Consider the following 10,692-nt stretch of genomic DNA (forward strand, 5'->3'; position numbering starts at 1 on the left):
TCCCAAGGAGCCCATGATGCTCCCCAGATGGGCCCCAGCCCCTTTCTAACACCAGTCTCCTTGCCCCCATTCTGTTCTTATATTAAAAGCCTCTCGGAGGCCAGGAACCCAAGTACTCTTTCTCAGTGCACAGCACAGTGCTCTGTGCATAGTAAGAGCTTAGTAAATACCATCACTGCTGCTGTCACACGGACCAAGAGTTATAGGCCCCAGGGCCCTTGACCTTGGGTGCCCGCGCTGTGGGCTGGAAATGTCTGGAGAGCTGGGGAGGGGTGTTTGTCCTTTCATTTTGGCATCTGCTCAGACCCCAAATAGCCAGCAGTTGTTGCCCCAGGGAGCTGGGGAAGGGCCAGCAGCACCCGCAGTCCCTTTCCAAGCCCCAATGTCACAGCCCCCACTGCCGACAAGTCTTTCCTAGCTGGCTTTGGGCCCGGAAATGGACTGACCATCCAGAGTTGGGGTCTAATTTCTCTTCTCCCATTGGCCCTCCTTGCTGCCAGTCCTGCTCCTGGCATTACCCACTTTCTGACTGACCCTCGGTTCTCTGAGAGAGAAAGGGCAAGTCCTTGGCTCCCTTGGTTCCAGAGTGGGAGGTCCTGGGTCACCGGAGGTGCTTGTGGCAGTGGCGACAGGGGAGATAAGGCCTGGGGCCCATCTGAGGAGTTGCCTCAGCTCCTCGGGGCCCCCCACAAGAGAGGCTGAGAGAAGGGCACAGTGGTGAGGTGGCATTCGTGATGCTGATTGAGATTTGGCCCCAAGAGTACCGCTACCTCCACTCAGGTATCCGACAGTCCTTTGTCCTCTCCTCTCCACTGCCTTGGCTTCTGATGCTCACAGTTGCCACCATGGCAGCAAATCTGGCCTGTGCTCATCAAAGGGGTTGGGGGGAGGTGTATATGCACACCTGTGTATTTTAAGTGGATGACCATCAGGCCTTGGCTTCCTCCTGGACCTCCTGGGGGTGCTAACAGGACCAAGTCCCGACCACCAGCCCCACGTAGGCACTGGCAAGGACCTGCCCTCCCCACTTCTGGTTTGCCCAATCACCAGCCCTCACAGTCCCTTGGTAAAAACTTTGGGCCCCTCTCCTCCTTACTTTCATTCATTCAATCATATTTATTGAGCGCTTACTGTTAGCAAAGCACTGTACTAAGCGCTTGGGAAGTACAGTACTTTGGCCCTCCTCATTCCCAGCCTCACAGCTGCTGCCAAGCCTGTTGGGGGTGCTCACCTAGGCTCGGGGAGGGACCACACCTGAAACCCCCTCATTCCCTCTCTGAACCAGGAGTTTTCTGAGCCAACCATCGTCCTGTTTGAGAAAGAAGATTTCCGAGGGAAAAAGGTGGAACTGGCCACTGAGACCATCAGCCTCCGTTCCTTGGGCCTCAGCCCATTCGTGCGCTCCGTCCAGGTGCTGGGTGGCATGTGAGTAACTCAAGCATCAGCAGAGATACGCCCACGGCAGGTGGGAAGGAAAGCGCCAGCTACCTGGGGAGCCCTCTGCCCATTTGTCACCATACCCGGTCTGTGCCAAACCCATGCCCAGTGCAACCACCTGGAAACGGGACCCCCAAGGCGTGGGGGCTTTGCAGGTTGGTGGCCCAATGTTCCAGCTGAGGGCATGAGAGCAGGGAAGTCTAGGGCCACGGGGAATCCTTCATTTAACTTTCTTCCTTTCTCTGTGGACGCTGACCACTCCTATGCCCCCTTTCAGAGAGTGTCAATTCGCAAATAACCCAGCAGAAAGTTAGGTCTGGCTTGGTACAATGTAGCATTTCCCTTGTGGTCGATAAGTTTGTCTACATCCACTGTCAAGCTCTCACCCCAGCACCTAGCACAGCGCTCTGAGCAGTTGGCACTCAGTCCGTTCCATCGGCTGGCCGGCTGGCAAAGGAGATACGACGTGGGCCAGCATTGCACTGTGACCTGCAGTCCCAGGCACCGGCCCTTTAGGTGCTCCTGGCTCAACCAGAAAGCACTTAGATTTGTATTGTCCTGGAAAGGCAGAGGGGCAGGTGTTTCCCAGTGCAAGCTGGGCAGTGACTCCCATCAAAGGCCTCATCAGTGGGGTCGAGCTGCCCGCTCTCGGCACTCCCAGGGGACCGGCCGGACATGTGGAGCTCCCAACTGGACGCCATCCCCCAGCAGGGAGATGTGGGCCCCGCCCGCTACTCACGCCTACTCCGGTCTCTTGCAGATGGGTCACTTACGAATTCGGCACATACCGGGGTCGCCAGGTCCTGCTTTCGCCAGCTGACATTCCCAATTGGTACGAGTTCAGCGGCTGCCGCCAGATTGGCTCTTTGCGCCCATTCGCCCAGGTAAGGGGGATCTCCCTCCACTCCAAGTGCCATTCCGTCCCCCTGAGGCCATGAGCCCCGCCCCTGGCCTGCCCTGTGACTGGGGCAAGTCACTTACCCTCTCTGGGCCTGTTTCCTTATCAGTAAAATGCAGATGAGATCCCTAATCTCTCCATCTCTTAAATGAGCTGATTGTCCTGGATCTGCCCCAGTTCTTAGTGCACAACAGGCATTTAATACACATAGGAAAAGAAAGGAACAGCTCATGTCCTGGCTGTGGTAGGGGTGTCCACAGTTTGGCACCCCCACGCCTGAGGGTTCTCCCTGGGCCCTCCCAGCCCTCCCTGGCAGCAGAAAGGTCAATAAGTACTTTGGCACTCGGGTTGCGGTTCCGTTCCCTGACTGGGCCGGCCGGGCTGGGCCAACCTGCCTTCCCCACAGAGGCGGATATACTTCCGGCTGCGCAATAAAGCAACAGGAATGTTCATGTCGACCAACGGGAACCTGGAGGACCTGAAACTTCTCCGCGTTCAGGTCATGGAGGACGTGGGGGCAGACGACCAGATCTGGGTCTATCAGGACGGCTATGTCAAGTGCCGGGTATGTGGGGGACCGCAGGGAGTATATGTGAGACTAACAGTGCTCCAGTGCTTTGCACATAGTAAGCGCTTAACAAATACCATTATTATTATCTATGCTCCTGCCCTCTCTGAAAATGGGGTACTCATTCCTTAGCAATCTCAGCAGGTAGCAAAAGGATCGTGTTGCCCCCATCTGTTGCTCCATGGGGATTTTCAGGGGAAGCAGCGAGGTCCACTGGAAAGAGCCAGAACTGGCTCTGCCATGGGACCTGGGGCAAGTCTCTCACCCTCTGCAGGCCTCGGTCCCATCATCTGGAGGTGGAGGATGTGGGGCAGGACAGATACCTCCCTCTGGGAAGAACAGGTTAAGTGGTTGACTGTCTTGGATGCTACCTAGAACACACGTCCCATACCGTACCATAATTGTTTTAGATAGTAGTAGAACAGAGTTTCTGGTTTGGAAGTCGGTCACTTATAAGCCAGAGGAGCTAATGGGCCCCAAAACAGAATGTAACAAGGCGTCCTTCCTCCAGGGAGGTGTTGGTGAGAATGGGGGATTGGTCAATGCAGCAAGGCTCCCTGTCTTCCTCTGTCTCATCGCAGGAAAGCAGCATGGCCTAATAGATAGAGCTTGGGCCTGGTAATCAGAAGGACTTGGAGTCTAATCCTGGCTCTGCCACTTGTCTGCTGTGTGACCTTGGGCAGGTCACTTCACTTCTCTGGGGCCTCAGTTCATCTGTAAAATGGGGATTAAGACTCTGATCCCCATGTCAGTCGGTCAGTCGTATTTATTGAGTTCTTACTGGGTGCAGACCATTGTACTGAGTGCTTGGAAGAGTAGAATGTAACAATAATCAGACACATTCCCTGCTTGTGGTACATGGACTGTGTCCAATCTGATTAGCTGTTATCTACTCCACATTTAGGACAGTGCTTGGCTCATAGTGAGTACTTAGCAAATACCAAAAAAACTCTCCAAAAAAACAAATGATATTTTATTGAACACTTACTGTGTGCAGAGCACTGTACTACATGTTTGGGAGAGTACAATACAACAGAGTTGTAATAAGAAATAATAAAATAATTATAGTATTTGTAAAGCTCTTACTATGTGCCAAGCACTATTCTAAGCGCTGGGGTAGATACAAGGTAATGGGGTTGTCCCACGTGGGGCTCACAGTCTTAATCCTCATTTTACAGATGAGGTAAATGAGGCCCAGGGAAGTTAAGTGGCTTACCCAAGCTCACACAGCAGACAAGTGGTGGAGTCAGGATTAGAACCCACAACTTATGACTCCCAAGCCCGTGCTCTTTACACTAAGCCACGCTGCTTCTCTCTGTCTCTTCCAGCGTCTCCCTCTCTCCCTGCCTCCCTGTATTTGCCCCTCTCTCTCACTACAGTCCATGCAAAATGGAGAGTGCTTGTCACAAGAAGGGTCAGGTGGTTTAAGCAGGACCTCCCGTGGATCAGGCCAGGAGACAGCTCCCCAGGAGTCTGTCATCTCTTTTCCACTGGGCTCATCACCGTCTCCAGCTCTCGGCTTTATGAGCTTGACTCTGGGCTCGACTGTGAGGGAGGAATCTGTCCACACCCACCCCAGGCCGCAAAGATGGGCAGGAGACGCCAGGAGGGACCAGAGTTTGCTGGTACCTGGGTCTCTTGTTTTGGAGGGAAAATCCCCTGGTGTGTAAACAGTGAGGCATGTGTGGACGTGCGGCGGACTCAGGGTGGGTGAAGCAGATAAAAAGAAGAATCACTGCCCCAAAACACCCATGCCTGCCACTTCCTGTGCCCCGGGGATTCCCCGCATGTTCTGGGATGACTCGCCACAGCCTCATGTACAGACGGAAACCCGACAGGTCCGTTGCCAGGGTGAGAGGTGGCTGTGAGGAGGAGGAGCCGGGCACTGAGCCTGAACAGAGCTGACAGGACGAGCCCCCCTACCCCTGCAAGGAGGACCAAGAGGCCAGTGACTTGAAGTTGAAAAGTGTGTACAGCAGCAGTCCCTGTGGGGAGTAAAGAGTCCTCCCCATAACGTTCACAGGGCCGGGCTAAAGGGAGCTGGCATTGGGGGCTCGTGGGATCTCACCTGCGCCATGCCCCAGGTTCTGAGTCGGCAGGAGCCTGGGGAGCTGGAGCGAGTGGTGGAGGAAAGAGACCCTCTCTGGATTCCTGGTGTCCTGGCTCGGGGGTGGGAGGAAAAGGGGAAGGGAGGGAAGAGGCGGTCCCACCGGGTGGTGCCGCCATCCTGAGGGTATCCCATGTCCAACACAGATTGCTGAGGACTGCTGTCTGACCATTGTGGGGAGCCTGGTGACGTCTGGCTCCAAGCTGGGGCTGGCCCTGGACCGCAGCCAAGACAGCCAGGGCTGGAGCATGAAGGCTGATGGCAGGATCTACAGCAAGTTGAAGCCAAACTTAGTTTTAGACGTCAAAGGTAAGATACGCAGGGGGCATCTGGGGAGACGTGCCGGGGGGCACCCAGGCAACGGTCACCCCAAGCCTGCAAGGGACAGGGGACTTTTTCACAGCCTATCAACTCCAGCATATCACTGGCCCTCCTGGGTGGCCAGTGGGTAGCCAGTGACCGAGTGGAAATCAGTGTACTGTCACCAGGTGAAAAAAAACCTGCTACAGCTGTTGATTGGAAAAGCTTGAGTCATCCCTGCCTCCCATATATACCTGCCTCTCCTCTCTGTCTCTCCCCATCTGCTCTTCTCCCTGTGGCTATAAATTATCTCTGCAAGTCTCTCCCTTTCTCTTTGCATGTCGCTCCATGTCTACCTCCTCTGCATGTCTTTATCTGCAAGACTCCACATTTGTATGTCTGTAACACTGTGTGTCATTACATACCTCCCATCTTTCTGCATTTCTCTCCATCTGTCCTTGCACCTTTCCGTTCTGTCTCTCTCTGCATCTTTTAATCTCTCATCTGTATATCTCTCCATTTGTGCTTCCATCTCTGTTCCTGCATGCTTTCCATCTTTGTTTCTCCCCACCTCTGCCTGTCTCGATCTGTCTCTGCCTCTTGGAATCTATGTCTCTCTCACTCTTTGCTTCTCTGCCTGTTGCAGGTTTTTGTCTGTCTCCGTCTGTCGCTCCCTGTCTCTGTGTGTCTCTCTTCATCTTTCGTCTCTGCGTCTCAGTCTCTGTTTCTTTCTCTCAGGGTTTCCATCTGTGTTTCTATGTCTCCATCCCTGCATGTTTCTCTGCACCTGTCTACATCTCTGCGTGGGTCTGCACGTCAGACCTCCTATTTCCTAGAGCCGCTTCCTCCCAGACGTCCACCCACTTTCTGGCAGCCCAGGGAGCCGGGGGGCGGGGCTGTGCTGCCAAGGTGACGGTGCCCCACAGTGATGGGCACGGGGAGGAGGGGCGCTCAGGAGGAAGTCATTGCCACAGAAGCCTCAGCGAGGCAGCAGGAGGCCAAGAGCAACAGGAACACAGTGGGGGGAGGGAAGAGAAAGCCATGAGTCCCTCCTCTGCTTCCTCCTCCCTTTCTTGCCTCTGCCTGTTGTCTGTGCACAGGGATGAGGTCAGGGCACTGAGTGTGCCCTATGCTGGCCCGCTGCCGGGGGCTGCCAGCACATCTCCCTCCCCTGCGAGGGCCAGAAGGGTGTTCTGGACCACCCCTGCCCCCTCCCCACCTACCTGCCTGGAAAGGGTTTCAGTGCTCACTCATTGGTTTAAAGAGCTCACTTGAGTGTTTTTGTAGCTGTTTTCTCACTCCACTTTTGGAAGGTTTGGCATTAGAGTGTACCTACTGAAGCTGCAGGTCAGGTAGTGTCTTTGTGCCGTAGGCTCCTGTCCTGCTTACAGCAGGTGTTAGGGACAGTGAACCATTTCAACCTGAAGAAAGGGCTTTATTGCTCATTGGGGAAAAGAGAAATGGAACTGATTACTGGCTCTCACAGTGCCCACGCTGGGCTGTTGCCCTGTACTTAAGATAGAGCAAGGTGTATTCATCAGAAATCAAAGAAAGAGGGGAGGAGCACGGACTTGGGAGTCAGGACCTGGGTTCTAAGCCGGCTGCAGCACCCACATGCTCTGAGCTTGGGCGAGTCACTTAATCCCCGTGGTAACAGGCACAGAAGATTGAGCCCTACGTGGGACATGGACTGTGTCCAGCGAGATTAGTTTAGATCTACCCCAGCAGTTAGCACAGTCCTGGCCCATAGCGCTGAATACCTTGAGGACGGAGGGAGGTGGGGAATGCTGAACCACTTTCCTTTTTCCAAGGGTTGCTCTCTAGAATTTTGTTTTGTTAGTATGTTTGGTTTTGCTCTCTGCCTCCCCCTTCTAGACTGTGAGCCCACTGTTGGGTAGGGACTGTCTCTATATGTTGCCAACTTGTGCTTCCCAAGCGCTTAGTACAGTGCTGTGCACACAGTAAGCGCTCAATAAGTATGATTGATTGATTGATTAGAATTTCAAGTGTACAGCCACTCGAGGGCCCCCTCGAACTAGGAGTGAACTGATCCGTTTAGCAAACGGCCGGGCATGGCGCCACCCTATGGACGCCAGGGTACATTGCCTGGCTCCCAACTTGTCTGCGCTATGGCATGGTTTTTCTTATTTGGGAGTGCAGCAGTGCTTCATCATCATCATCATCATCAATCGTATTTATTGAGCGCTTACTGTGTGCAGAGCACTGTACTAAGCGCTTGGGAAGTACAAATTGGCAACATATAGAGACAGTCCCTACCCAACAGTGGGCTCACAGTCTTAAAGGGGGAGATAAAACCAAACATACTAACAAAATAAAATAGATGGAATAGATATGTACAAGTAAAATAAATAGAGTAATAAATATGTACAAACATATATACAGGTGGTGTGGGGAAGGGAAGGAGATAAGATGGGGGGATGGAGAGGGGGACGAGGGGGAGAGGAAGGAAGGGGCTTAGTCTGGGAAGGCCTCCTGGAGGAGGTGAGCTCTCAGTAGGGCCTTGAAGGGAGGAAGAGAGCTAGCTTGGCGGATGGGCCGAGGGAGGGCATTCCAGGCCCGGGGGAGGACGTGGGCCGGGGGTCGATGGCGGGACAGGCGAGAACCAGGTATGGTGAGTAGATTAGCGGCGGAGGAGCGGAGGGTGCGGGCTGGGCTGGAGAAGGAGAGAAGGGAGGTGAGGTAGGAGGGGGCAAGGTGATGGCATGGTTTTTCTTATTTGGGAGCGCAGCAGTACTTGTTTATTAACATCATGTAACCAGGGCTCTAGTCGCACGAGTCAGTATGGATCAGATTGGAGAAGCAGCGTGGCTCAGTGGAAAGAGCACGGGCTTTGGAGTCAGAGGTCATGGGTTCGAATCCCTGACTCTGCCACATGTCTGCTGTGTGACATTGGGCAAGTCACTTAACCTCTCTGAGCCACAGTTACCTCATCTGTAAAATGGGGATTAATACCGTGAGCCCCACGTGGGACAACCTGATCACCCTGTATCCCCCCCCAGCACTTAGAACAGTGCTTTGCACATATTAAGCACTTAACAAATGCCATTATCATTACTAATGTAAGGCAGCCAGAAGAGATTTTAGAGGCAGTGTGGCTCAGTGGAAAGAGCCCAGGCTTTGAAATCAGAGGTCATGGGTTCGAATCCTGGCTCCGCCACATGTCTGCTGTGTGACCTTGGGCAAGTCACTTAACTTCTCTGAGCCTCAGTTACCTCATCTGTAAAATGGGGATTAAGACCGTCAACCCCACATGGGACAACCTGATCACTTTGTATTCCCCCCAGCGCGTAGAACAGTGCTTTGCACATAGTAAGCGCTTAACAAATGCCAACATTATTATTATCAGAGTGGGATGGCCTGTTACACAACTGGCCAATGACCACAAGAGGAATGGGAGCCCAGGTAGACCCAGAAAGAGAGCTTCTTCCTTCCTTTCCAGAGGAAGCCCCTCTTGTGACAGACACCCTGTGGGGGTAGGAGGTCTTTCTATCCATGCCTCGGCGGGGAAGACTTGTTACCTCAAATGCTTGCAGGTGTGTCCAGATGGGCTCGGGTGGGGTCCTGGCTGAGCATCTGGGGTGGGGAAAGTTAAGCCCTGCCTTTTCACTGCGTCAGGGAGCGGATGTCCCGTGGTGGCAGCAGACTGTACCCATTTTAGTGGTGCATGCTGCAGGGCCCAGGGGACTGGGGCCTGAGAGTGCGGATGGCTCCATGCAAGCCAGCCCCACTGCTGTTGACACAGCTCCAGCACAGGCCCTGCTAGCAGTAGGACACCCCCTGCCTGGTACAGTGGATAGATCAAAGGCTGGGAGTCAGAAGGTCATGGGTTCTAATCCCAGCCCTGCCACTTGTCTGCTGTGTGACCTTGAGCACGTTACTTAGCTTCTCTGTGCCTGTTACCTCATCTGTAAAATGGGGTTTGAGACTGTAAGCCCCACGTGGGACAAGGGGCTGCGTCCAACCCGATTTGTTTGTATCCACCCCAGCGCTTAGTACAGTGCCTGGCACATAGAAAGTGCTTAACAAATACCAGAGTCATTATTATTATTATTAGTCTCACCTTTGGTACCTGAGCAATGCTCTGCCAAATAGCCAGGACCAGGTAAGGAACACCTCAAACCTTCTGTTCAGGGGCCTCCTCTGCAGGTCAGGGTTGGCCGCAGCCGTACTCACCTTGCCCGCCAGTTCTTGCTTCGACCTCATGGCATATCGTGTCTGTCTTTTGCAGGGGGCACACAGTATGACCAAAACCACATCATCCTCAACACAGTCAACAAAGACAAGTCAACACAGGTGTGGGAAGCCCTGGTGCTCTAGCCCGCCACCGAGACCCTACCCAGCAGAGACCGGGCCATCGGACAGTTTTCTCCCAGCCTGACCGGGACACCTAGACGTTGGAACCAGTGCTAGGCTCCTGCCACCAGCGAGCCTAATGCCACGCGGGTGTCGTGTCGTCCGTCGCATGGCCAAAGCCAGCCATTGGGGCCTGCCACGCCTCTATCACTGACCTGCAGTGATCGGAGAAGGGACCGGGGACTCACCTGTCTCTAGGTGGAGAGTCACAGTCTAAGGACTAAAAGGAAACTGTAAATATTTCACAGGGACCGTCTCATTGTGACGTGTCACTTTGTTTCAGCCACCGCAGTGGGGAGGGGGGAGCTTTAAGGTGTGTGTTCATACTTGAAATTTTAAGAAGTTGACTAAGCACAATCCCCAGAAATGCTGCATTTTCCCTCGGGAACTATTAAAGAGGTGGAGGACTTGTCATTCTGTTCCTCTATGCCATCACCGTGGGCCCGACACAATGAGTAGCTGGTAGCCCCACTGTCTGTCTGGTGTGTCAGAAGCAGGGTGTGGGTCCACAGTCCCCCCATGAGCCATGTCCGCCTCCACATGTCTTCCTTCCAAGTTACCTTCTCGCCGAGGTCAGTATGGGTCCGGATTGGTCAGTCTGCGGCTTCAGCTGCTGTAGTGAAGAGTAGAGGGAGAAGGTGGGGAGAGCTTGTCTTCATCCATGTCCTGTCTGACCTCTGTGGTATTATTACCTTGTTTAGTAAGCACTGTGCTGAGCACTGGCATAGACCCAAGACAATAAGATCAGACACTGTCCCTATCCCCCGCGGGGCAAACCAACTCTCTCCATTTTACAGATGAGGAGACAGGTCCTGAGAGGGCAAGAGGAGGCTTGTCCAAGGTCCCACAGCAGAGCTGGGAGTAAAACCTAGGCGAACTTGGATTCGGGCTGGACCACAGGGGCTTCTCCCTTCAGATGTACAAGCAGCAAACTGGCCCAAACGTCCAGCGAGGTTGGGGCCAGTGTGAGTCTAACCTGGCTTAAGCTGGGGGTAGGTTAGGAACCCC

At 53.8% G+C, this 10,692-nt stretch overlaps 1 protein-coding gene across 1 annotated transcript in view; it reads left to right on the plus strand.

Moving 5' to 3' along the window:
• Positions 1-10,089, plus strand: part of CRYBG1 (crystallin beta-gamma domain containing 1) — a 40,004-nt gene extending 29,915 nt beyond the window's left edge. The window contains exons 18-22 of the mRNA XM_038760894.1: positions 1,286-1,425; positions 2,198-2,321; positions 2,742-2,900; positions 5,157-5,319; positions 9,560-10,089. Of these exons, the coding sequence (XP_038616822.1) occupies positions 1,286-1,425; positions 2,198-2,321; positions 2,742-2,900; positions 5,157-5,319; positions 9,560-9,648 (675 nt within the window). The 3' untranslated portion in view covers positions 9,649-10,089. The remainder of the gene's footprint in view (positions 1-1,285; positions 1,426-2,197; positions 2,322-2,741; positions 2,901-5,156; positions 5,320-9,559) is intronic.
• The last annotated feature ends 603 nt before the right edge of the window (positions 10,090-10,692 follow it).

Source organism: Tachyglossus aculeatus, chromosome 19, assembly GCF_015852505.1.
Source record: "Tachyglossus aculeatus isolate mTacAcu1 chromosome 19, mTacAcu1.pri, whole genome shotgun sequence".
NCBI classification, from domain to species: domain Eukaryota; kingdom Metazoa; phylum Chordata; class Mammalia; order Monotremata; family Tachyglossidae; genus Tachyglossus; species Tachyglossus aculeatus.